The 26,892-nt window shown below is 36.8% G+C and overlaps 1 protein-coding gene across 12 annotated transcripts in view; it reads left to right on the forward strand.

The window, feature by feature from the left end:
• Window positions 1-26,892, forward strand: part of Robo2 (roundabout guidance receptor 2) — a 1,424,536-nt gene that overhangs the window by 1,274,317 nt on the left and 123,327 nt on the right. For all 12 annotated transcript variants that reach the window (XM_040750574.1, XM_040750576.1, XM_040750575.1 and 9 more), the window contains 3 exons: window positions 3,480-3,637; window positions 4,882-5,002; window positions 16,568-16,706. In XM_040750574.1, coding sequence (XP_040606508.1) covers window positions 3,480-3,637; window positions 4,882-5,002; window positions 16,568-16,706 — 418 coding nt within the window. The remainder of the gene's footprint in view (window positions 1-3,479; window positions 3,638-4,881; window positions 5,003-16,567; window positions 16,707-26,892) is intronic.

Consider the following 26,892-nt stretch of genomic DNA (forward strand, 5'->3'; position numbering starts at 1 on the left):
CCCCCTGTCTGCTTTAAGCAACTCTGACCACCATAATGTGGCATGTATGAAAAGAGAAAAATGGGGGCAAACAAGCTATTGAGAGACTGCAGTATACTGTAGAGACGTAAAGCAACTTGTGTTGATCCCAGAATGATAATGGATCAGACAAAATATTCTGCCCAAGTCTAGTTTAGTGAACAGTGAGACTTTGGGGTTTCATACAGGAGTGTGGGTGACTAAAAGAAATCTAAGTCACCAATGGTTCACCCCAGTAGGGATCACTACTCAAGAAAGCTGCATCCCTGGGGTTCCTCATAGGAGATAGATCAGCATCCTGTAGCATCTTCTCTCCCCAGCTTTTGAAAAATCAGCCAGAGTCTTTTGAATATTATAATTTGCAAGCATTTCTCAAAATTTTGTGAGTTGGCTTATTTTTCCAGCTTTCAGCATTCCTTAGCTACCCTAGCTCTTTGTGTAGGATTGGGGTCTTCTATTTTTTCCCATATTCAGTTGGTTTTTAATACCAAATGATGAGCCCTGAAAAAAATACAAGAAATGTAATACAGACCAAGAGTTTCTTTCTCTTTCTTTCTTTCTTCTTTCTTTTTTCTTCTTTCTTTCTTTCTCTCTCTCTTCTCTCTCTCTCTCTCTCTCTCTCTCTCTCTCTCTCTCTGTGTGTGAACAATTAACTAAAAAGAGGTCATGCATTTGAAAAAGATCAAAGAAGGAAGAGGGATATATGAAAGGGTTTGGAAGGTGGAAAAAGAAGTGGTAAATGGTGTAATTGTAATCTCAAAATATAACAAAATTATTTTTAAAAACAAAACTTCATGAACCTTGTGAGTTTTATTTATCCAAAGACTTAAGGAAACTTCTTCTAGCATGGAATGTTACAGTTTGGTGGCAACAGATATGCAACACACATCTACATAGGCAGAGAAAGAGGGGAAAAATGAAAATTTCAGCCTGTTAGGATGTCCCGTCAGAAGTATTGTGCAGTCGCTTTAAGTTTTGTTTGAGTGAGACAGAGCAGACATGTTTTACCCCCCAATTCAGTGCAAATGAACTGGTGTGACTGCGAGCACACAAGTTAGCTGCATTACATGCAAACCCCAAAGAGCATAATACAAGTTGAAGAGGGTACAGTACCAATTATACCATTATCTCACCCTACTCTCTGAGTGAACAGTCTGAAAGCCTAAAATTACAGATGATGTTAGATTTCTTGGCTTCATGTGCAAATTGGAGTCATTTTCCTCTTTTTTTGAATGCATAAACACATGTTATATTGTTTCAGAGGAACAGTCCTTATACTGTGTTATGATATTTTTCTTCATTTTGTTCACCATGTCAAAGGGCTGTTTTACAAAATTTAGATTGTTGCAAATCCATACAGACTGATTCTGAGAAGGGTTTGCATTGGTCTTTAGTACCATTGGAGCTAAGACTCTTTGGCATGATCTGGTGAAGGGCCTTCAAATGGCCAGGTGTGCCATTTTGGAACAGATTGAGAGTCTGCCCAAACACCATTTGTTGCCAGGACCGGATAACAGAGGGGGTTCATCACCCTGTTGCCATATTTTTGCACTTCTTAGCATTGCATAAATAGGCAGCTGTTCTCTGTTCAGAATATAAATTAGTCACCAGCTTTTTCTCCCTGGAGGATATACCTATAAGAGGAAACACCAGCGTTAACCCTTCTCATGCTTTTGACTAAGTATCACATGTCCTTTTCTAGTTAGACAACAGGAGAAGCAAACCTGTGCACACCTCAGTGCTAGTGTGTGACACTTGTCCTTAGGAGAAAGGTATTAAATGAATCTGCTTCTAAGTCAATAGTTAACAGTAAGCAAAGAATCCTTTACTACTGTTCCTTCAGTAGGAAGCATACTTCTCTCTTACATAGCAAACCACCTCGTTAAGATGAAAAGCCGTGTTCACGGATGTGGTATGAGAGAAAAGAAAAGAAACACCTGGAAAGGTATTCACGTGTCTCTCTGGGACCACTTTCAGGATAGAATTTTTTTACTTATATGGAGAATGAAAATTAACCTACAGATTTCACACAACAAAGATGCAGAGGGCTGAAATGGGTTTGAGAATAGAACAGGGAAGACAATCCCCACTGACAATAATTGTTTTATCTAACAGATCATATGAGACTGTCTAGTGACAACACACACAAGCATAAGCATATTCAGTTTTAGATTTTACACACATTTATGCATTTATATGTACATGCACATACATATATAAACAAACATCCCCACAAGTGTATATGTATATTTTATATAATGGAACAGTGTATGCAGATGGACAGACAGAAATTTTACCTTGAAATAACTCAAAATAAACCTTGCTTGGTAGATTATTTATATACCTGAAATCACAATCAGGATAATCATCGATCATTGGTTTGAGGCCAACCTGGGCTACATAGTAAGGCTGTCTCAAAGAACACAAAAATTAAACAAAACTAATTGTGTAAGATAGGATAGAGTATGTGAGTGTTGGAATGGCAAAGAAAAGGAAATTAATGCAGTTGGGAAACAAGGAGACAGTGAAGGTAAACATTATGTTAGCCAGTCTCAACTCCTATTTGAATGTTTTTACTAAAATAGTTATTGCTGCTATTTTCCAAATATACTCAGTTCTTTTAGGTCTGATAGGGCATGTAGACTTCCCAGCTTGCCAGAAGAAGTGATCATACTGATAGATATGTGACATTTGGACTTCTGACGCATGCCAGACTTTTGGAGGTTATATGGGAGGTCCAACCTGCTGTTCTCCTCACTAATGAACACAGGGATGATTCAGGCTGCAACAGTGCCGTGAAGGGCATCTCTGCTCCACATCATGCTGCCCAGATGTCACTTGACAGGTGGGAACCCAGAGAGAATAAAAATGAAACCCTTGTATATTGGTGCTAGTGCATTGTGAAAGTCATCACTGAGTCTGACTACTGAAGTTGGATAACTGTGTGGTGTGCCCAAGCTCAAGTCACAAGAAAGAGAGCTTCTCAGAGTTCTTGCTCCATTTCCTCCATAAACCCATGTGTGCACATAAGGGTATGCCACATGTGTACAGCCTGCTTCAGGAGTTAGTTTATCTCAGGCACTCATTGTAATGCACATATGAACACACACACACATGTGTGTTTTTCCTAATAGAATAGAAGTAGATCTACATTATGTTCCATACCTTGCTTGGTTACTACAACTCAGAACTTTATCATAAATGTCTTATTTCATTGCTGTTTGACATCTCATTTTTAAAACTGGACTTTAGAATCAGAGTGTATAAATGCCCCCCCTTAATATCTATTTCCCCCGTCAGTGGGCACTTAAGTTGAATTTGAATTATTTTTCTAGTGGGTGTGGCTAGGTGCACTGGAAATACTAGTATGTATCATGTGGGTAAGACTTGAAGCTAATATTGGCAAGACAAAATGGAATATTGTCATTAAGTATGTTTTTAACTGTTATGATTTTTTTCAGTATTGCGAGATGACTTCCGGCAAAACCCCACAGATGTGGTAGTGGCAGCTGGAGAGCCTGCAATCTTGGAGTGCCAGCCCCCGCGGGGACACCCAGAACCCACCATCTATTGGAAGAAAGACAAAGTCCGAATTGATGACAAGGAAGAGAGAATAAGTGTGAGTCCACTTACAAGAAAAGTCTAGAGACACTGAGTTTCACATCTGAAAAAAATTGTGTTAATACATTAATAACAAAATTAGATCTTAATGTTAATTTACCATATACAACATATTGAATTTTGGATGGGACTCAGTAAGACAATCATAAATGTCTACATTATACTAATGATTGTACCAATTTAAATATGTAATTGTGATTTTATTGTGTAATATTAAAATTTTTGATCTCTAGAGGTTTCTACCAGTCATTTATGCTTTATACATTGAAATTAAAATATAAATGGCAGCCATTAAGCTAGATTCAGCATTATAAAAGGAAATAATGAGGACAGCTTCACTGAAATAAGATTTGCATTTGATATTATTTAGTAGTTCCCCATTTAGATAAAATACAGTGACTGAAATTTAATGTATTTTATTAAAAATAAATGTTTCATTTGACTAGGAAAATATTATTTCATTGTCTAACTTTCACAAAGAATGACACAGAGACTTCTTATTGATTATGAAAGGTTGGCCTTAACTTAGGCCTGTCCCCAACTAGCTCTTAAAACTTAAATTAACCTTTTTATGTTAATCTACATTCTGCCACATGGCTTTTTTTTTAACCTCTCCACCATTCTGTATGGCCAAGTTGGTCTCCATCTTGTTGGTGTCTCCTTGGACCCCTATTCACCTCCTCCTCTCTCTCCTTGGAAATCCTGCCTATTCTCTCCTTCCTAGTCACTGGCCATTCAGCTCTTTCTTAAACCAATAAGAAGGTACCTTGGCTTAGACACATCTTCACAATGTACAAAACAATCAAACTGTAAAACTATTTCAACAAAAAATCCTGTTATTTGCTATATTTAAGCATATATTCGTTATAGATGTGAATTTATACCATGTATATATTGAGATGGCACCATTACATGAAGTCTAAATGCTAGGTAGATTGCAATATATCCTCAAATGCTTCTGCCTTTATTGTTTTTATGAACAGTTACCATGCCAGTGAGAATTTGGTCTTTAGAGGTTGTGTTTTGTGTACTTCTTTTAAAAATATACCCTTTGACTTTTGCTATATATCAAACCATCTCAAAATTCAATTGTTTATACAAGCCGTTTTACTTACAATCTAAATTCTTTGAAAAATAGAACTCTTATTGTTTTCAGCAACAAATTTAGGCTGATCTTAAATGTTCAAAACTATTAATTAGATTCTCTTTACCATTTCTTTTTCTGATGTTTATTTTGTATAGATCCGTGGTGGGAAACTGATGATCTCCAATACCAGGAAAAGTGATGCAGGAATGTATACCTGTGTGGGCACCAATATGGTGGGAGAAAGAGACAGCGACCCTGCAGAGCTGACTGTCTTTGGTAAAACTCTTTTCTATTAAGTATCAGTTACTCTGCTCATTTCTGTGGTCAAATACTTGACAAGAAGCTGCTGAACAAATGACCATCTCGGGGCACAAGGGCAGAGAAGCATGGTGCAGCTGGTTGCTTATATTGCATCTGCCGTAGCATAGTAGGGAGACGTGGACACCGCTGTTTGGTCGATGCTTTTCCTTTAAACTCAGCACAGGACCACACCCTTACAATGTTATTTTAAATATTCAGAGGAGCTCTTCCTGCAAGGTTAACTAGATTAGGCTAACTAGAATCTCCTTCACTAACAAGCTCAAAGTTGGTCTCATCATAACTTTACATCGAATAAGACTTGCAATACTAGTCCTTACAAATTATAAATAATTGCAGCTTGGCTAACTCTAAAATTTCGGACATATATGAACAGTTACTCACTAACTGGAATAGTCAGTGCTGATTAGAGTTGGGATTTTGTGGGAGGTGAGCTTTATGACGAAAACTTTAGTGTCAAATTTGAAAAGGAACATCAATTTATCTACTTTATTCATGTATTTAAGGCTATCAAAATGTCTTCTATCAAATGTTAAAAGCCACACTATTTCTAAGACAATTTGAAATTACAAACCTGTCCAATGTTAATCACTCATTATATTTGGATATATTTATAAGATATTAGATACATACATATATGTATATGATATATATACACATGTGCTTATATATTGATTTAAATACATATTAACATATTTTTACTCATAATGATATCATAATTCTCTAAAATTTGAGGTAATATGTACATCTTAAAAATTATCTTCCTCTGACAGTAAAATATCTTTTCTAATGCCATGCATGCTCTGGTGAGGTCCCTACTTAAGGGCATTACTCTAGGACATGCCCAAGTGCACTGTTGAAGTCTGGCATAGGTCTCTAATGGAGCATCTTCTGAGGCTTGAGAGGCACCACCCAATCTTAGAATGGGAGCATCGTTATGGAAACAGATGTTGTGACACCCTTTTGGTTGTGCTTTTCGAACAATAGATCAAGGCCTCTTTTCAAACTTTCTGGATATTGAATAATCTCTGATAGTACTCCCTGTAAATACTCCCCTGATTGAAGTCCCAGCTGAGAAAGGCAGGGAATATCCAGTAATTAATTAAAGAAATGAGTAAATATAACACTGTTCAATGTAAGCTTGTGGACTGCTTTGTCCACCTAGTACAGATAATTCTAAGTTTGCCCATAAATTATATGCAGTCATCTCTAACGGTCTTAAAACTCCCTCTTCACAGTAACAAATAAAAATCCAGCTTTGTCTGGGAAGATATGAAATTAGTGGTCACTGAATATCAGCGTTGAAAGCCCACAAGTATAGCTCTTCTATTTAAAGAAACACTCATTGCCGTTTTGTTTTGTAGCTACCGCAAGCTCTTGAGTAGGACAACACTGCATTATAGCAGTATAGACTGCCTTAAGAGGGAAATGGAGACAGTTCAATGTCATCACCACAACAATTAGATCTACCCGTAATGTGTCTATATTATAAAATAGTTACTCTGCTTTCCCTAAAGGCATTATGGGAACAGTAAGACAACCCTGAGCCTGTCAAGAATTGTGGTTCAACTTCTAAATTATTTTAAATATAGCTATTAACCCAAGAGATTAAGTTTATCAAGAGGCAGTTCCTGAGGAAGGATTGATTTGGGGACCTGAGAAACATTTATCTGATGGTGTAAACTGACATGAGGGGCTTTGTGTACAATAAGTTGAAAGAGAACTAAAACTCTATTACATATATAACAAAACAACACACAGCTAGGCGGTGGGGGTGCATGCCTTTAATCCCAGCACTCAGGAGGCAGAGGTAGGAGGGTCTCTGTGAGTTTGAGACCAGCCTGGTCTACAAGAGCGAGTTCCAGGACAGGATCCAAAGCCGAAGAACAAAAAAACAAAACCACCTAAAATCAAGAAAAACAGGAAGCGGAGAAACAGAGAGACCAACGAAACAGAGAGACCAACGAAACAGAGAGAGACAGAGAGACAGAGACAGAGACAGAGACAGAGAGACAGAGAGAATAAAACTGTCAGGGGAGGAGGGAGGATATCTTGAATAATTTTGCAAGGGGGAAGTGATACTATATATGTATGTGTATATACATACACACACACACACACACACATATAAGAAATGGGGGGAAAGAAGGGAAAATAGAACAGGGAAGTGTTGGTCTGATTTAAGCTGTGAGTCTGATGTGAGAGAGCTTTGCTGCTCTGTGACTCCTAACTTTGGATAAATAAGGCAAACAATGGGACCACCTTGCTTATTACATTTGAATCCTTTACCTCAAGAACATTAAAAAAATGAGCCACCTTTTATTTCAACATCATTTGAGGCTCTGATTTTAAATTCCCCAAAGGCATGTAAAAGAGGCATAGTAGCTCATACCTCCAGTCTCTGTAGCTAGATGGGAAAGAAAGACAGAATCCACTGACATATTCAAGCCAGTTAGCCTTGTATATCTTGTTTCAAGCAATATGGGTTGTGAGAATTGACATCCAAGATATCCTCAGAATTTCATGTGTGTGTCATGGGTACCCTCATGCTCACAACTACAAACAGGCACATGTACATACTCGTAGAGCTGTTATACATAGATAACTAAAATTTTTTCTTGTCATTTTTAACCATGTAAATATTATGACCTGTGAACTAAATAATTATATTGTGCTTCATTTTCTCTTCTGAAACTGATTTTTGTGAAATAGTAAAGCAGCATTATATTTTTCACAACTCAACAACATTGCTCCCCATCAAAGCTGTCCTGGAGATCCCATACTCTCTGCTCCAAAATCTCCAACCTAGTATTCTCTTTCTTTATCTTGATGCTAGATTCTCTATGCCTAGCATCCTGTTATTGTTTCCTTACTTCCTGTTTACAGAAATATTTCTCCATTGCTTTCTGCTTGACTGGAGCTCAGGACACATTCTCAAATCTACATGCCTTTACTCTAAGTGAAATTTAAGTTACAAAATCATAGTGTCGTAATTCTTTAACCTTCTGTGACCACTGAAAGTGCCTCTCCAAAACTATTTTAGCCACTCACACTCCTCGTGGGAAGTCTACTATGACTGTGTTGGCATACCTTGGCATATAGTTGTGGTCTTTTGATTTATCGTTTTTCACAAACTCTTAGCAGTGTGTCCTTAGCTCACTGTTTTGACACATTGCAAGTGTATGCCTTGATTTAGCATTCCTCCACAGTCTCATATATTTATATGCTAGTCAAAAAAAATCACATCAGAAGTCTCTCAACCAAAACAGCTGTATTCAATTTTTTGGACTTTCTGTTTGGCTTCTACGAAGCATGTATTTATGAATTACATAGTAAACTTCTGCATCCTTCCTCTTCTGTTCATCCTTGCTTAGTGTGTTTCTTTCTGTCTGACACAGTTTTCTTCTTTTTCTTTTGAGACAAGGTTTTGCTCTGTGGCTCAAGCCGTCTTCGAATTTATGATCCTCCTTCCCTGTCTTCAGATTTGAGGATGGCAGACAGGCACCACTATGACTTTGCCTCCCACAACTCTAATAAATGCTGTTGGAACTATAAGTGTTTCTTTGTGGTATCAGTTTACCTCTCTTTACTCACAATTCCTTCCCTCATACCCCCTCTTGCCTCAGTGACACTGATTTTACAGAGAAGTTTTTCTTCAAATAGCATCTCATTTACTTATATGCATCCACATTTCATTTCTACCCATCAAAAGAATATCATAAACTTTGTCACCTCACAATTTTCAGTTAGTGTTTGCCTCCTGGTAGCTAGCAAATTCATGAGGGATGAGGATGGCAACATGGCCTTGTGGTACAGTTTTTCACACAGTAGATGAGAAAATTGGCTCATATGTTGAAAGGAGCTAAAATACATGGAGAGAAAGTTAAGAATAATGCTATCTCAAAAACCTTAGGAAATATCTATATCTTGGGACTGGAGAGATGGATCGGGGCTTAAGAGTAGTACTGACAGTTCTTCTAGAGAAACTGTGTTTGATTTCTAGTACTCATATGGCAGTTTACAATTGTCTGAAATTCCAGTCCCAGGGGATCTGACGGCCTCCTCTGACCTCCTCAGGCACCAGGTACACATGGCACCAAAACATAAGAATTTACAGTTATGTAATCTATCTATCTATCTATCTATCTATCTATCTATCTATCTATCTATCCATCCATCCATCCATCCATCCATCTATCTATCTATCTATCCATTTATTTATGTATCCATCTATATATACTACAGATTTCAGGTCAGAATTCAAACTATCTGGTTGAGTAAATCATCCTCATTGGTAGAAGCAATGCAGTACTTTCTTGTGTGTGTTTCTCAAGCACCTACTATATTCTAAAACTTGTTTTAATGCTTCAGGATAGTGAAGAAATTTATTCACAGGAAGCATAATCTATAGTGGCCTTTCAAAGTGTATTATCAAAAATAACATGAAATATTATATCTAAACCATGATGAGATAAGACATTTCTCCTCCAAATTTTATCTGTGTTGATCTTTGCTTCCAAGAGTGAACATTATTGTCAGAAATAAATTAATTCATGTAATCGCATCTATGTAGCCTGACCATTATCACCAAGTTTTGTGGAAGAGTACAGTAATATTATTCGATGGTTATCAAGCTTCCCTTACCTTAGACATATACTGTTAAGTCAATGGAGGCATGTGAAGTTAACTGTCTGATGACTTCCTTATTTTATAGGCACAACTCTGAGGCAGTTCTTGCTAGGGCAGATAAAGGCAAGGTTTACAAGCAGTAGTTAGCTCTAATGTCCTTTTATTACATAGTTTTCTTCTTACAGGACTTAAACAACCCCACCTATGCAATTATAGCCACAGTGCTGCTTTTACAATGTCAAGTGAATTTTACCTTAAAATTGCTAAGGTCATCTTGGAAATACCCATCATGGCACAGTCACTGACAGTTTTACAGCCACTCTCAGTGACTACACACAGTTGAAAAGGAGAATGTGTTAACTGGGTGCTTAGTTTTGTCTCTGTAGCATTAAAACAAGAAAAGATTACTCAAACACCTATTAGATTTATGGTACTTTATGTTATAAAGTCGAATATTTGTCTCCCTGCAGTGAGACAAGACATTAGATTTGATTATAGCCGTGTGTAAAGTTGGGTTTCATACAATGTTGATGTGGAACTAGGCTGACAAGGTTATTTGTGGGCTGAATTCTACAGAGTAACACACTGGCAAACAACACAGTTATGTCCAGAGAGATTAACCTTGCAAGCAAGTTATGCAGGTGATTCAAATGTGTTTAATCTCACAGAAAAAAAAGTTAATTGCATTGGCAAAGTAGTTGCTTCTGAACATGGCACAGTTATATAATTAGGGATTGGGCGATGTAGGGGGACTCAATCTAATTGATAAGCAGTCCATAGATGGCTCTAGAGGATTCCCCCTGCTTTTTCAATATGTGGTCACACATAAGGGGATACCATGGAAAGATTCAGTAGCCTCATTTTGACATGTCTTAAAATTAAGTTGGCTGGTTCAATAGATGAAGATTTCCACACTTGTTTATTTTAATTACTTGGAGCTTCATGGGCACAATCTCCATGGACATTAGTGGATATTGAATGTGATCCTTATCTCTCACTAGGTTGTTCTATTATCAAATTACACTTACTCCCCTGACTTCCCTTTTCTTTTTTTCTTCAAAATGATCTTCATACAAAAAGAGAAAGCTTAGAAACTTCTCTTTGGCTTTGTAGCTTGTATCTAAAGGGGGGTTGCTTTGATAATAGTAGCAAAACACAATTTAAAATATTTAAAAATACATTTCCCATTTTAAATACAATTCTTCAGTCTTTAAATTTCATGTTTCTGTTTTATAGACTTCCAGAAAATAAAACTTTGCTAATGGAAAATGAAACTTTTTCTTCTCCAGATTGTTTACACATATGCCAGGTGCCATGCCTGCATCATGACCCCACCCAGAGACCACCAAGATTGCAAGTTCATATGCAAAAGCAAAGTCTTTATTGCAAGCTTGAGCCCTCCATCTGTTAAGACATGGTAGCTAGATTAGGGAGACCCTGGAGCTCAGCTGACTCAGGGTTTTTAAGGAGTAAAGGAGGGGGGAAGAAGAAGAATTCAGGATTCAGATGGGAGTAGAACTCCTAACTGGGCATGAGCGGGTAGCAGTAGTTTTAACAAACAGGGTTTAGTACTGGTGTTGCTACAAGGAAATTAGCAACCTATATATAAGTTAAGTAAGCTATTCTTAATGTTCTGGAGCATCTAGGACTTGTTTGTCTCAATTATGATTTGTTCCCAACAAGGTACAGTTTGTGGCTTTTCCTGGTTATTGTATGGGTGAGGCCTAGTCCCAATATTGCCAGCCTACAGCCTGTGATGGCTGCACTGATGTTAGTTAGGCCTCTTCACCATGCTCATGAAACCTGAAATTTTTTTCATTATTTTCATACACAATTATATGAATCACAAATCAGAAAGTGGGTATAGAAAAGTTAGAATGATGAATAATACAGATTAGAAATGCTTATTTGAATATTGTGATGGAAATTCTCAAAGGAGAAACTTTATAAATTGGTGAACAAAGTACAGTACACCAATAAACTGTTACATTGTATCATGGGAAGGCAGGGAAACAGAGATACTGAAGTGTACATCCCATCTTAATGCACTGTGGATAGACAAATGACTTTCATCTCCACTATTCTTGGTCTCCATTTTTTCCCACCAATTTAATTGTATTGAACCAGCATCCCATATCTGACTTTTCAAATATGGATATCCATGCTTTCCTGTGATTATCTATTTACATGGCAGCTGGACTGTTTAAGGCAGAGGAGAGACATCTATATGAACGTATCTACTCCTGATGGGCAAAATAGAGAGGCAGCAGGGGATCCCTCCCTATCTTGTTTCTTCTTAAAATTATAACTCAGGTGCTTCCCTGCATCACCCTATAAAAGTGATGGGGTTTCCACCATGTGTGGCAACTAAAAGTGTTTAAGGGATCTATTGTCCCGTATTGTGTGACATGTTTAATACAAACTTTGCCTCTCATATTAAATATATATTACAATACTGTGATTGGAACATGTTAAAGAGAACACTTAAGATTTGACTGAGGATAATATTCCTGAACATAATAGAACTAATATGTTCTATTAAACATGCCTGGAACTGCTTTGTAATCTTTACTAAGCATAATGTTATAAAAATCTGGCGCATGAGATACCCAGATTTCTTTACTATGTATTCTATTGTTCTGTAGCATGATAGCTGATTCCAGTATCAATGGACTTTCAGCATATTTTTTTATAATTTTTAAATTTAAATTAGAAACAAGCTTGCTTCACATGCCAATCCAGCTCTCTCTCCCTCCCTCCTCCCTTAGCCCTCCACCAGCTCCCCAGTCTCCCACCCAATCCCTACACGGTTCCCCATGGAGGATGAGGCCCTCCATGGGGGATACCCAGAGTCTGTCATTTCATCCAGGGCAGGGCCTAGGCCCCCGCCATGTGTCCAGGCTGAGACAGCATCACTCATTGTGGAAGTGGCTCCCAAAGTTCATTCATAAGCCATGGTAATTATTAATCTACTACCCAAAGCCCCAGAGATTGCCAAGGCCTCCTCACTGACAGTGTATTAATTTGTAATAGTTTATACAAAACCCATTCATTTCTGGCATTGCTAGCTATGCAGTCATCTTTGTAAATCTTATATTTTGTTCTCAGAAAAAATATCATTCCGTATTCTGATTATTTTAAAGCTATCTTCAGGTATTGGGGTGTTGACTATTCTACATTAGGTCCCTACCTCACTTTCTCATTCTTACTCATCATTAGTGAGGAGAGGACCCACTATCTATCTATAATCAGTAAACATGACTTTACCTGCTTACCTTCCAAAATAGTATTTGTATTTAATATTTGACAGGAATCTTTATCACTCATAAAAATGGCCTTTGGACTCCTCTTTAGATATTGTTTAACTTACGTGCTGTAGCTATAGACACTGCCTTGTTTGTGTTTATTTTCCTTTACTGTTACATATGTAACGTCCTTTATTGGTTCAAAGTTAGTTTGACTTCAAGGAACATAAATCTTATTTACAATGATGTAATCATACAAAGATCATTTTCTCATAAGAATTCACACTCACAAACACCCACCATACTTACCAATATGTCTACACTTTTATATTTTGTCCTGCTCATCTGATAGAAAATTCATTTTGGATCTCTTAAGTCTATTGCCTTTATTCAAACTTCAGAATCTATGCAGTTTGTAATGAAATAATTTTACTCAGTAACCCTTCAACATAATCTCATTTTTCTCTTCTGATAGCCCTTCACAGATCTGCCAATGCAGTGCTTGTCAGGTACTTTTCAAAGGGTCCTGCAATGGAACGTAAGCGTCCATCAGTTCTCCTTCCTTCACTCACCCGGCCATCTTCTTTGAGTTCCACATACTCTTCACAGCGCTGGCTCCCACTCTGTGGCTAGCTTCATCTCCCACCATTTTCTTCATGAAAGGAAGCTGCTGGTTGTTTACAAGCCATTAAGCTTGGAGCCTGGGGTAGGAGAGGCCACATTCTCATTTGCCTAATGATTGAAAATAGTGCTATAGTTTGTTCCTCCATAGGCCAGGTTATGGTACAATACCTCCATTAACATCAGAGGAACTGAAGAGGTCTCCTCTTGAAATATAATTTTTCAGTCTCAAGTGATGTTACTAGTGGCTTCCTCTCTGTTGGCAGGGGGTTAATACAGGCTCTGGATGAATGCATCAAACAGTGTAGGAAATGCCCATCTCACTTGCTATGCTAATGTACTATTAACATTTGAAACACATAAAGATATACTAATCCTATTGTCTACTTACTGCAGAAACAATAACTCAGCATCATTTTGTTTAAAATACAGAGTTGAGGCACATTGTTACCACCATTTAAAAGGAAAATATTGAGGCTTGGGAGATGGCTCCACGCTTAGAGATCATCCGATTGACATAAATGCCCATGTACATGGAGACTACACCACTCCTTTAATTCTAGCAATGAGCAAGATTAGCCAGAGCCAAGACCCCTGGCTTTGGTTAAGAAACTGTACAAAGGAAGCTACTTTTTCAGTGCTATTAATGACTGCAGACTCACAGTTGAGAAAGGGACACATAAAAGACTTCTGTGACAACCCTCCCCTCCCCCCCCAAAATGCAACAGTCTAAAAGGAAGCCATCAAAGTGAATTCTTAAAAATTGTGATATTGATGCTAAAGTGTAGCTCCACACAACTGATGGATTCTGGCTGGGGTGCAGGAGGGGAAGTATTGAGTTTTCTTTAAGGGTCTGGCCACTGGGAGTTTGACCATGTTCCAATGAGTATATGGACAACACAAATTGGACTGCGTGTGTGTGTGTGTGTGTGTGTGTGTGTGTGTGTGTGTGTGTGCTTCCTCTTATTGGGGGTAGGGGATGAGATCACAAGGATGGGGGTTATAGACCAGGAAGACTGGGAGAAGAGTGTGATCTGGTTTCATTATGTGGAATTCCCAAATAGTTAATAAAAATGTTATACTGGGGGAAAAAAAAGAAATTGTGCCTACCATTAATAAGGTGAAAGAACTACGGAGAATAATTTCCAATATGAACCTTGACCTTCCAAATGTTCTAACCATGCACAGTCTTCCACACATATTTTGTATGTGCTCATGCACACACACACACAAACACACACACACACGTGCACACACACACCAAAATGAATAAAGGAAAAAAATTACATAAATCCTTCTAACTTGTACATTTGCTTTGTTGTTTGAAAGGATATTTTTATTGTTAATTCTGCCAATGTATACTCTTTGGAAGAAAAATATCTTGTCTAAGTTGTTTGTAAATTCTACATTACAAACTTTCCATGATAACAGACTGAGAGATGTCTCAGTGGTCATGAAGACAGGCTTTTCTTCCAGAGGACATGAGTTTGATTCCCTTCACGCACATGGTGGCCCACAACAATCTCTGCTATCTCTAGTCTCAGGAGATTTAACAGTTTGTACTGGCCTACATGTATACTACACACACATGATGCACAGACATACATTCAATCAAAACACCAATATACATAAAACATAACAAGGTAGAAATAAGTAAATAAGCAGAGCTTCCAAGATAAAGTTCTGACTTTTTATAGCTGTTTGAATTTTGGAATTGCAGAATATAAATACTAGGATATATATATATTTGTGTATATGTGCGTACATGCATGCGAGTGCACGAATGCTAGTGCAAGCACGTGCTCATCAATATCTACTGTCTGCTTCTCGGTGAAGAGGTAACATTTCCAGCCTTCTAAATGTCAGCCATCATTGACTTACTTGAAAGAAACGTTCCCTTCAGTTGTACAATTTTTATAAATATTGTTCTCAATGTAGTCAATAAAAATGTTTGTTTATATATTATTTTAAGTGATTTAATTTCAACCAGGCTTTCTGTTAAATGTGCTTCTATCTATGTACCATTATATTCACAATTCTGTATTAGAAGAGTTAAGTCTTATGTAGATAACCACAGCTATATGACGAGGTTCTCTTTGTCACCACCCAAACCCCCACCAAAACTCTTTTCTTTCATGACCTACTTCACTTTCTACTTCAATAAGTAGAAAACTTGGATTTGAGCTATGATTCACAGACCTGTATTCATAAACATAAGAGGTACATTGTCTATTGGACAGCAATTACCTCAAAAGACAGAGACTACACTGGGGTGTAATTGTTGGGGAGTGGGGATGGTAAACTATATTTTGTCTCATATATTCTTTTGTTGATGAGGCACTTCTAATTAGGAATGCATTTTATCTTATATAGAAAAGTGCTACAACATAATTCAAAATGTAGGCTTAAAAACTGAAACATTAAAAGACAATACTGAAGAAAATTATGTAGAGTAGTAAATAATTGACAAAGTACAAACAGTGTCTGTATTTTTAAAATGTTAGACAACTTTCAATACATGAATTAAAAATATTGATAAAGGAATTCGAGTGAAAAATGGTGGAGAATATTTCTGAAAGTGTAGTGTTTTCCTGGAATGCTACTGATGATTCCATCATGAATATTTATTACTTTTAAAATATTTTTCATCAGTTTTATCTTTTACTTGTCCCACTCTGAAGAATGATAATAGAATAATCATTTTAAACTCACTTTGTTTTATGTTTTTAATGGTTTTACCTACTTGGACTGAAGAATTCACTGGAATTCAACTTCATATCTTTTCCCTGAAGTCATAGAGTCTTATACAGAAATAATATTTATACTTCTGTTCAAAAATGTCTTTCCATTAAATTATATTAGTTTGACAAGTCTTTATCTGATACAGGTGACAGGCACAACTAAGTCTATGTATGCTATGAACAAACTACATATCTTTTGAATTTTTCAATTTTTTTTTCACAAATCATGCAAGCCTCATTTAATTTTACCACTTTGTGTCTTTTTCCTTTTTTTTTACCTCCCCAAGAACGACCCACGTTTCTCAGGAGGCCAATTAACCAGGTGGTGCTAGAAGAAGAGGCAGTAGAATTCCGTTGTCAGGTCCAGGGAGATCCACAGCCAACTGTGCGCTGGAAAAAGGATGATGCAGACTTGCCAAGAGGAAGGTAGGTCTATCACCTGGAAGGATGTTTGGATCACCAACATTCATGGTTCCATTACGGCAAACCCTTTATATCTTGGAGAGCTTTCAGACTTGTGAGTTTTATGTTGGGGGGTCATGCCTCCTGTGTGCATACCACAGTCTTGTAGACTTAGGATGTTACTCATTCGATGGAAATCCACATCAATGTCTGATGTACCTATCATACCCAAATAACACACATTCCTGAGGTGTTTATCTTTCTAGGGGCTGATTGTATGTTTGCTAAGGCTGCTTAGATTCATGGCCACATGGGCACAATTTTCCCTCATTGTGTGCCCTGCTTTTATGATATTTATCCTGCAATGCCTTCCTTGGATGACCAGAGTATCTGTAACAAAAGGCTGCTGGTATAGCTGACTCTAGGGACTTGTGTAAAACAGAGTATCAAGCTGAGGCTACTGAAGCAGATGACTGCCCAGGAAGGTTGTCCTTGGGTGTTCAAGGCACTTAATCGGGGATAGGTCCTTCATGACCTCACTCGTCTTTGACCAATCCCAGTCTCTCCACTATGCTGTTTACAAAATACTCCAAATTGCTTTTTATCATTTATGCAAATAATTTCATTGCTTCTCTTTTCTAATTTTTTTTTCTGTTAAAGATCTTTCCAAGCAATGTGCTACATCAAGCCTTCATCCCAGTGATAGATAGAAATAAAATAAACAAACAAATACCCTTATTTTATATCTGTTATCAAATAGGCCTTTCTCCTTTTCTCTTCTTATAAAATGGCAGCTCTGTTTCCTGCCTTCTGCTTACCCACTGACATGATAACCTGCACACGGTATGCATAAAATTGCAGTCTGTAGGTTTTCATGGGTTTCCTTCTAGAAGTACTTGATTTCACTCAGCAGCTTCAGGTTGAACATGCTTTCACAGAAGCTGCATGTTTTTATACATATTCTCTGCCACTGAAAAAGCTGCTGTTTTGCACATTTACTTTAAAATCTCAATTTTGAATCGCATAGGGCTATGAGAATGTACCCTCTTTCTAAATTCATTTTCTCAACCACATTGGGTTTAAATAGTCCAGGCACTTAAAGAGTATCAAGAGCCTCTTGGTATTTAAATAGAATTGAGAGCCTCTTTGCAATCTATGGTTATTGTAAATCTCAATTCTGTTAGTTATTTAACTAACTGGCTAAATAAATCAAATAACTAAATAACACAGGAAATCACCTTTTTGTTTTGTTTTTGTCACTTTGCTATCGGATATCTGCGTATAAATAAATGTCCCTATCAGAAGAGTTTTTATAACAAATTGAGGCCTCATGCTCGTTCATCAGAGAATCAAGTTAACTTCCAGAGGATTGGATGAAGAAAGAACTTGCATTGAAAAAGCAAGAAACTGAGCACCCTTTAAGATTGCAAGGGGGAAAGCTGGGTATGGTAACAAATGCACACTTGTTGTATAATCGTAGATGTAGAGATGTGGAAATAAGTACACTTCTTGGGCCTCCTGGTCAGCCAACCAGTCTGCACTGCAGTGTGAGCTCCAAGTCACTGAAATGTCTGTCCAAAAAGAAAAACAAAAGTTAGAAAGAAATTCAGAGTAAGTTAGCCAGCACCTGAGGATTAGAGTAAAGGTTTTCCTATTGACCTTGTGGGCACACATTTAGTTGTGGGTACCCAAAATACCCTGCACTGAAAACTGCCCCCCACACACACAGAAAGAAGAGAGAGGGGGTTACATAATTTGAGTGTGGGTATCCACATTAACATGTGTAGTAAAATTTTCATACAAATAGAAACCAAATTTCAAAACATTTTTAAATGTTAACAGAAGTTAAAAAAATTTAATATAGATAATGATTAGTTTTAAATTGCCACGACTGACAATGGGTGTGGTAGTGCACACTTTTTTGTTGTTGTTTTGTTTTGTTTTGTTAGACAGGGTTTCTCTGTGTAGCTTTGTAGACTAGGCTGGCCTCAAACTTACAGAGATCCACCTGGCCCTGTCTCCCACGTGCTGGGATTAAGGCATGCACCACCACTGTCTGCTAATAAAACTGTTAAAGTGGGTTTTCATGTATATCTTGTGGTCTGTTCTCTTGCACAGTAAATAGCTCCTTGTCTTAAAAAGCAAACAAAACAAAACAAAATTGCTGAGACTAAATATTCTGTAATTTTAAAAATTCAGCTTTAATTTGGTGATATTCTGATTTTGAAAAATAATAAAATTTATACGGGGTTGCTTGTGCATCTTGAACCCACTCTCACTGATGTCTAATATCTATGAAATATTTGACACACCTGATGGAAAATGCTGAAATAATTAAATACAGGCTAACCATTTTTTTTAGATTTAATCCAGTTTTATTATTGTCTCATTCTGCTCAAGAGGCCAACCCAAGATATGTATTTAGTTGGAAATGATAGATTTTTAGGTTTAGTTGAATGTGTTCCATTTGGAGAGGGTCCCAGGAATGAGTTGAAAGAAAACGATTTTGTAGGGCCAGAAAGATGGCTTGGTGGCTGCTCTTCCAGAAGGCCTCAGTTTAGTCATCCACATTGGATGAGAAGTAACTACAACTCCAGCTTCAAGGGATCTGAAAACTAATTCTGTCTTCCACAGATGACAATTACACACACACACACACAAATGAAGACTGCTTTTTAAAATTCACTAGGTAGACAAGGCCAGCCTCAAGTTGTAACCTTCCTGCCTTTGCCTTTCCAGGGCAGGGATTACAAATCTGCATCAACATACCTGACTACTCTCTTTTATTTTAAAGACAAGATTTTTACACAAAGAATATGCAAAGAAGGAAAAAAGGAGAAGGTCCTTCAGAGTATGTCATAGTTTCAATTTCTCATAATGTATTTTTGGTTGTGTAATTTATATAGACACAACAATTTATTGAACGTTCTCAGTGCTCATCACCAGTTTCAAAAGTAGTTCTTTAAAGTCGAGTGCAAGTGGTTGTTTCTGCCTTCTTTGAATTTAGGTTAATGAGACAAGGCAGTATGGACAACCATTTACATACTGAATACATCAAAGCCATATAGCTGAGTTAGAACTCTCTCTTCTCAGGGCTGCACCCCTGTATGTCAGATGACCACAGACCCTTGCGATTATTAGTATTCTTTGATGATCAAATGCTTTAATATATGTTTTCACAAGTATTTTATGTGGTAGAAGTTGCTAGACATTGTAATAGAGAGGGTGGTAAACTATTCTGTGTCACCTAACACTTTAAGATAGAGATATTATCAAAGACAGTACACCAAAAATTCATGTGCCACAAACTATATTATAAGTCAACAAAGGAGCAAATATTAAATGCCTATGTACAATGAAATAAGAAAAAACTGACTAGCATTTACTGCAATGTTCTATTCAATTAACAGTGGGAAGGAGAATTCTAAGAGCTCCTTAAAATTTGGGTAAAAGGAAGGGAGATTATCTAATTATGATCTCATCTCTTAACATTAAAGTATAGTCTGGGTTTCAAGTTTTATCAAAATAATGTAAATTGAGCATTCAGTATATTTCATCATTCATATGATTTTTTTACTAAGAGGCTAATAGTTAACTCCCCAAATTTTCTTCCATTTTTATTTATTTTGTTTCCTAAACTAACTCTAACGTGACAGTTACTTCTTCAGTCAGGATCTATAGTAGAATAGAGTGTTCATAATTGCTTTTCTGTGGGGAAAAAAGAAAAATAAAATATGCCATTTACATTCTTATGTATGGCTGCCACTTCTAAACGCAGTTGATGGCTTCCATATAGTGTAGGTAATTCATGAATATTTCATAAAAGAGAAAAGGGCCTACAGAATAAGCATTTTACGAAATATAGTGCACAATTCTATCAATTTTCCTCAGTCCACTGACAAGTTCCTTTTCTGAAGTCTATTTTTTTCTGAAGTCTTTTTAAGAGAGACTTTGCAGCGTTCTCAGTCGCATGGAATGTGAGACTCACAGAAAGATATGATTCCTTCAGGAGAGAACCTGAATAGAGCCACTTATAACTGCCTTTTTGTGCAATTTTGAGCAAAGTGGCTCTTCACAGTTAGCCCTGGAAAATGTCCCCTGTACTAATTGTCTGGAAGCTCTATTGTTTAGACTGTGTGCTGCTTGAATGCAGGGGATGGTGAACAGGTGCTCAGCTACCCTGCTATGGAGATCTGCTGCATCGTGTTCACTGTGATCCTCAAGGGCATGCAGTGATTTGTGCTCTGATAAATACCCACTTTGATTAGACTGGCTAGTAGAGGTTGGCCAATTAAAACCATTTTAGAAAAAGATAAGGAATACTAAAAACATGGGAAAAACAATGTATATCTGTACCTGTGAACTCGGTAAACAAGGAAAAATGTAAATCAGTTGTCTTTGATGTTAAGTAAGTATTACCAACTTCTTTCTGGAAAAAGAGACTTGCAAACTGCAAGGGGAAATTATTATGGAGTATTATTTTGTGTCAATGCCAACATCTTAATAAGCATGCAGTCTGTTGTCCAGGTTGTGACTTTGGAGGCCTTGTTCTGACTCTGTTCGATTGTGTGTGTCTTTGCTTCTCTCTGTCTTCTGACAAGGATGTCTGACAGATTTCTTTACCATAAAGAAGGATTATGACCTGGGAGAATCTATTTAACCCATGCGTTTTGCATGCTGAAGACAAAGAACAGGAGTGCTATGTGGTTATTGGTTTACCTTCTGCTTTGGCAGGTTCTAACTGAGAGATTATGAAATGATGCTCTTTCAAAGCACTGTAAGCACTGTGCAATGGTTAAACAGACAGCGCTATTAGTACCATTTCCTGAGTTCAAGCGTAGAGGATTAATGATGAAAAATAAGGAAGATTCAGTCTCTCTTAATTTCATGTTCTTTTTCACCTGGCTAAACAATAACTATAGGAACATTAAGTACTGCTTATTTCACAGATACCACCCTGGCTTCGAATTAATATAGACTCATTGGTAAATATCAGCCAGTTTGCCAGGCCTAGAAATCACTACCTGGATTTTTTTCTATGTCTGGGAGATTGTACCTCTTCTAATATTAGGTCCCACCCACCCAGTGCCATCAGATTTTAAGTTGAGATTACCATATTCCAGGTTTTCCTCTACTGTTGTTTTTATGCTTGTAATGAGAATGGTGAAACTCCCTTAAGAAGACTATAGAAAACTTGCCAGGTGGCATAAGTGCTACTAAAACCTTCTTTCTTACAACAATGCTGTCATGATGAGGGATGGTGTCACAGCATAATATGACTCTTATTTGAGACATACAGAAACACATTTTTATGATAATTTCATTTCCAACATTATATATTGGTATTAGCAAAAGAAACAAGTGTAGAATCCTCCAAACTTGAGAAATCAATATTCTAAACTATTTTTCATATTTTTTGGATTAATAATTGTTTTTGGACTCAGCCTAATTAAAATTTTAGATTGTGTATAATATTAGGTAATTGATTTAAAATTTATATTTATGAATATATATATAGTATATAGTATATATATATATATGTAGCTATATGGTAGAACAATTGAGGTGATTTTTAGAGAAGTTTCTAAAGCTACAAAAGCTACATGGAAAAATTAAAGTTGGAATAGTGCACATGGCTTTCTTGGGATCTGAAGTCCGATATTGTGTTTATATACTGGATTAATTGGAACCTTCCATTGTTGCCAGGATGGAACTTTTCCTGTGTTTTCATCAAATAGGTGCTAATAGTTACTGTCAACATAGAACTAATTGCCACCTAGGGTGGGAGAGCGTGGCGCCTGTTCCTGTGACCACACTGGCCCATCTGGTGAGATTCTCAGCCTAGGACTGATGCAGGACCTGGCACCCAATCTTTGCTTTGGCCAGCTGTCAACTCTGAAGCTGGAACAAACTCAGGATATGAATGGCATTGAAGTCAAGAGAAGCTCTGATGTGTGTTAATTCGCAGCTCTTGTGCTGTGCATGGGCTGAGCCAAGACCAGGTGCCAGCGCTCAGAGCAAAAGGAGGAGTCTGAGTGCCACCTGCCATTGGCATGTGGGTATCACCCATCATAGAAGCCACAGTAGGTGTGGTTCTTCCATCAAAGCATGGCACATCAGAGCCTTCTGTTTGCCTGACATGAGGAATGGTGTAGCAAGACTAGTACCATAGCTAGGACCAGACAGTGACTGCCGTTCTTCAGGAAATACACAGCATCAAAGGTGAATTGATCTTTTCTGGTAGGACACTTTCCTTGTTCCTATGTCATTTTCTTAACTGTAAACAACATTTTAGTAGAACACAGCTGACTTAAGTATTTTAACCCAAGTCTTCCAAAAGCAATTTATGATCAGAATCATGTGAATGACTTGTAATATCTCTAGGGATTCCTTAATACACATTTCTTACTTATTTCTATTATTGTTTTATATAATTTGAATTATAACATGAAGCTGTCATGTAGATTTCTGGGGGGTGATAATTTGTAGTAATTCTTATTGCCATTCTTTATTTTTTTGTATTAATTTTTCATTTTGCAATTTTCACATATATGTACACAACATATAGAGCCTATATTCACACCCATTATCTTCTACTGTCCTTTTAGCAATCCGGCATATCATCTGCCTCCTTCCAACTGGCTTACTTCCTATTTTCATGTTTGTTTTGTTGGATGTGTACAGGTCCTGTGCAAGCAGCAAAATGAAGCATAAAGTATTTTTGATAGTTATTGCTTACATAGTCTTTCACAGAAACATTCCAATAAAGATTAAAACTATTTTATAACATTTGTCTTTCCCATAAGATATAATGATGATAATAATAGTGATAATAATAAATTCTGCTTGTGCTGTTATCACTTAAGCACGGATTGAGCATTTACTTGATTTGACTTGATTATCCATATCACAACTTTATTGTAATAAATATTATCATATGTAGAAATGTGGTAACACGTACAGTAATGAAAATCCATCAATCTATGATAAACATACCTCTTTTTAAATTGTTATTTGCACAATTTAGGATAATTGTATCCTTTCAAATTTTGTTTTGCTAATATAATTCTTGTTCATCCCAACCTTGTATTAAGAAATATATATAAAGAGAAACCATCAAGTATAGAAGAAATAGTTACTAAAAGAATCACAAAGCCTGAGTAGATACGTAAATAGAGAACTAGAGGTGTTTCTTGCACATTGGAAGTTTACAGTTCATTCTTTCCTCTCCACCACTCAACATAATCCTCAAGACACATTTGAATTTATTGAAAGTATATTTTGATATTTTCTCAATGAGAGCTAATGAAAACCACACATAGTAAAATGCCTCTTGATCAACATTTAGAAAATCACTTTTATCTATGTTTGTATAAGTGAGTCTAATTTCTGTGTTTAAACAGAAAATTCAAACGACTATTAGATTAATTGCATTTCTTGTTGCTGTGACAAAATATTTGACAAAAGCAGCTTAGGGAGGAAGTGTTTCTTTGGGCTCAGAGTTTGAGGATCTGGCCCATCATGGTGGGAAATCATGAAGCAGGAGTGTAAGACAGTCAATTACATTACGCTCACAGCCAGGAAACGAAGAGACAAATACTGACACTTAGATCGTCACTTACTTTTATTCACGACACTAACCCATAGATGGTGCTCCCAACATTAAGAGTGGGTTTCTCACTTCAGTTAAACTAATTCAGTATGCTCTTCCCAGTCATGCCCCAGAAGTTTCTTTCCTTAGTGATTCTAAGTTCAGTCAACTTGGCAATCATAATTAATCATTATAATTATTAATTATAATTAACCATTTTTACCCCTATAGTGGTAATTTGTGCTTTAAAATTTGAGGTGGAGTTGACTTTAGTTGCAAACAGTGGCTTTATTAAGGAGGGAGAATGTAGCAATTTGATCATGATATGTCATTTTTGGTGAGATAACTTCTTAGTTTCAGAGAAGTTGGAATGTAAAAAATATATATCTTGCGATTTACAAAATATAGGATTATTACTTAATATTTACAAGTGCTTTATATAGGAGTAGTTCATTTATCTTTCAGAATTACCTCAAGCAGCAAATAAGTGTTGCCATCCATAATTTACAGATGAGAAATGGAGGTGCAAAGGTAATTGGTGGTAAAGGATCTGGAATACAGGGTCATTTCCAAAACCATTGTTTCCAGTAATATTTCATGAAACTAAAAGAATTTTAAAATAAAAAGCCTACTGATTAAAATTAAAGTTGTTGATGGCCTACTCTTTTGCACTGAGAAATGTATAGCTTAGAACTGATGTTTTGAAGAGCCTAGAAGAAGAAATCCCTGAATTTTAGGGATAGTGAATATGCTCAGGGTTGCATGTCCAACATGTGGACAAGTTGCAAAGGTCCTGTTATCTCCGATGATAAAAGCTTGAACTCACTTTCCATTTGGTAAGTGGAATACTGTGCATTCCATTTCTTACTTAACAGCCGTTGAGGCTCTTTACTTCTGGCCTTCAACTATTATTAAATGAAAATAAGGCTGAAATCATTACTGTATTTTTTTAAATTTATCTGCCCAACTAATTTTGATGCATTCATGTGAAATCACAAGTATCCTAACCTGTGCAGTGGCTTCTCAACTGGGGCAAATGTGATTTTCCAGGTCCCCAGGAGCTATTGTATAATGTTTTAGGTTTAGCTTCCATTGGATGCTCCTGACATTTCATGGGGAGAGGCCAAGGATGCTTCAAAAAATGACTTCCCGGAACAGGGGATACCTACAGCATAGAGTTAGTAACAATTACAGTGTGGATAGTTCTAAAATTAAGCAAATCTAAGATAGCAGGGAATACAAAATAGGATTGATCAAATGATATTTGAATATTTATTTTTTTTCTATTTGAGACAGAGTCTCAAAAGCAGACAAGGTTGGCCTGTAGTTTATTACCAGATTGAGAGTAACCTTTAAGTCCTAATTTGACACCACTTCTGAATCCTAGATTACAGTATATGCCACCATGCTGAGTTTGACTTTTGTTTGATATTTAGGGCAGAAACCATAGACTATAACTCAAGTGAGAGTATTCCAAGCAATCTTTTCTCATTTGGAAGCTTGTATCTTTTGAGATGAACAAATAATAACACAGTAGGTTTTATGTTAATAAACCTGTCACATGCAGACATTTCGTTCACTGATGCAACGGAATTTTTACATATTTTATTTTTCTTAATTAAATCTTTCAATGTTTTGAGAATATTAGTTATGATTATTGTATTTATACAATTACAATTCCCCCTTTTCTCCTTTCACCTTTCCCCATGTACCTATCAACACACTCTCAAATCCGTAACTTCATTATAACTGTTATTTATATATGTATGTGTTTATTGGTATGTTTATATATGTATGTGTGTATATATACATACATATATACATAAATATACAATACAACTCACTGAGTTTGTTTATTGTTGGTCATACATACATGTGTTTAAGGCTTGTCACTTAGAATTGAATAAATGATTAAGGTTCTTGCCCTAGAGAAAACTAAATTTCCATCTCTCCTCAGTTTAGTTCTTCTTCTAGGGTTGGGACCCCTGAAAATTTCACCTTCCATATTGGCCCATCAGCCAATGGTCTCATGGTACAGATCTTGTTTAGACAGTCATATTGTTGATATTTCATGGATGCTGCTTGCCTTTCATATCTAGAAAACAAACACTAATAGCAGGTACATTGCTTCACTAATGCTATGAAATAAATAAATTTTGACTATTTTGTAGAATATATTAGGCAAAGCTTTGCTTTGCTCATTGAATCATGGCTAAGTTGATGAAACTAGTCACCCTAATTAGATACAGCTCAAAATTTGCATTTTCAATCAGATTTTCAAAGAACAAGATGCCCAGAAGTGCCCCCTTTCTGGGTATCTTAAATTTCCAAAGTATTCCACACTCACATTTTCTAAGACAAAAGGAAAAGCTGAAAGAAACTTCCTGGTTTTCCAGAGTGTTGCTCAGACTAGACATCCCCCAGTGACAGTGCCACGCCCTCCTTAGCTCAGCTGTCCTCACTGGTAAATCTGTCAGGAGTTGCTGCTGGACCACTCCCATCTCAGAGAGTGCAAGCATAGGACCCCCCATCCAAACAGACTGGTGAGCACAATGGGTGCATGGGATTAATCCCTAAGAGCCTCTTCTAAAAGGTTTCAGAGTTGAGGTTAATTTCTTG

Source organism: Mesocricetus auratus, unplaced genomic scaffold, assembly GCF_017639785.1.
Source record: "Mesocricetus auratus isolate SY011 unplaced genomic scaffold, BCM_Maur_2.0 Super-Scaffold_100008, whole genome shotgun sequence".
In the NCBI taxonomy this organism is placed as follows: Eukaryota; Metazoa; Chordata; class Mammalia; order Rodentia; family Cricetidae; genus Mesocricetus; species Mesocricetus auratus.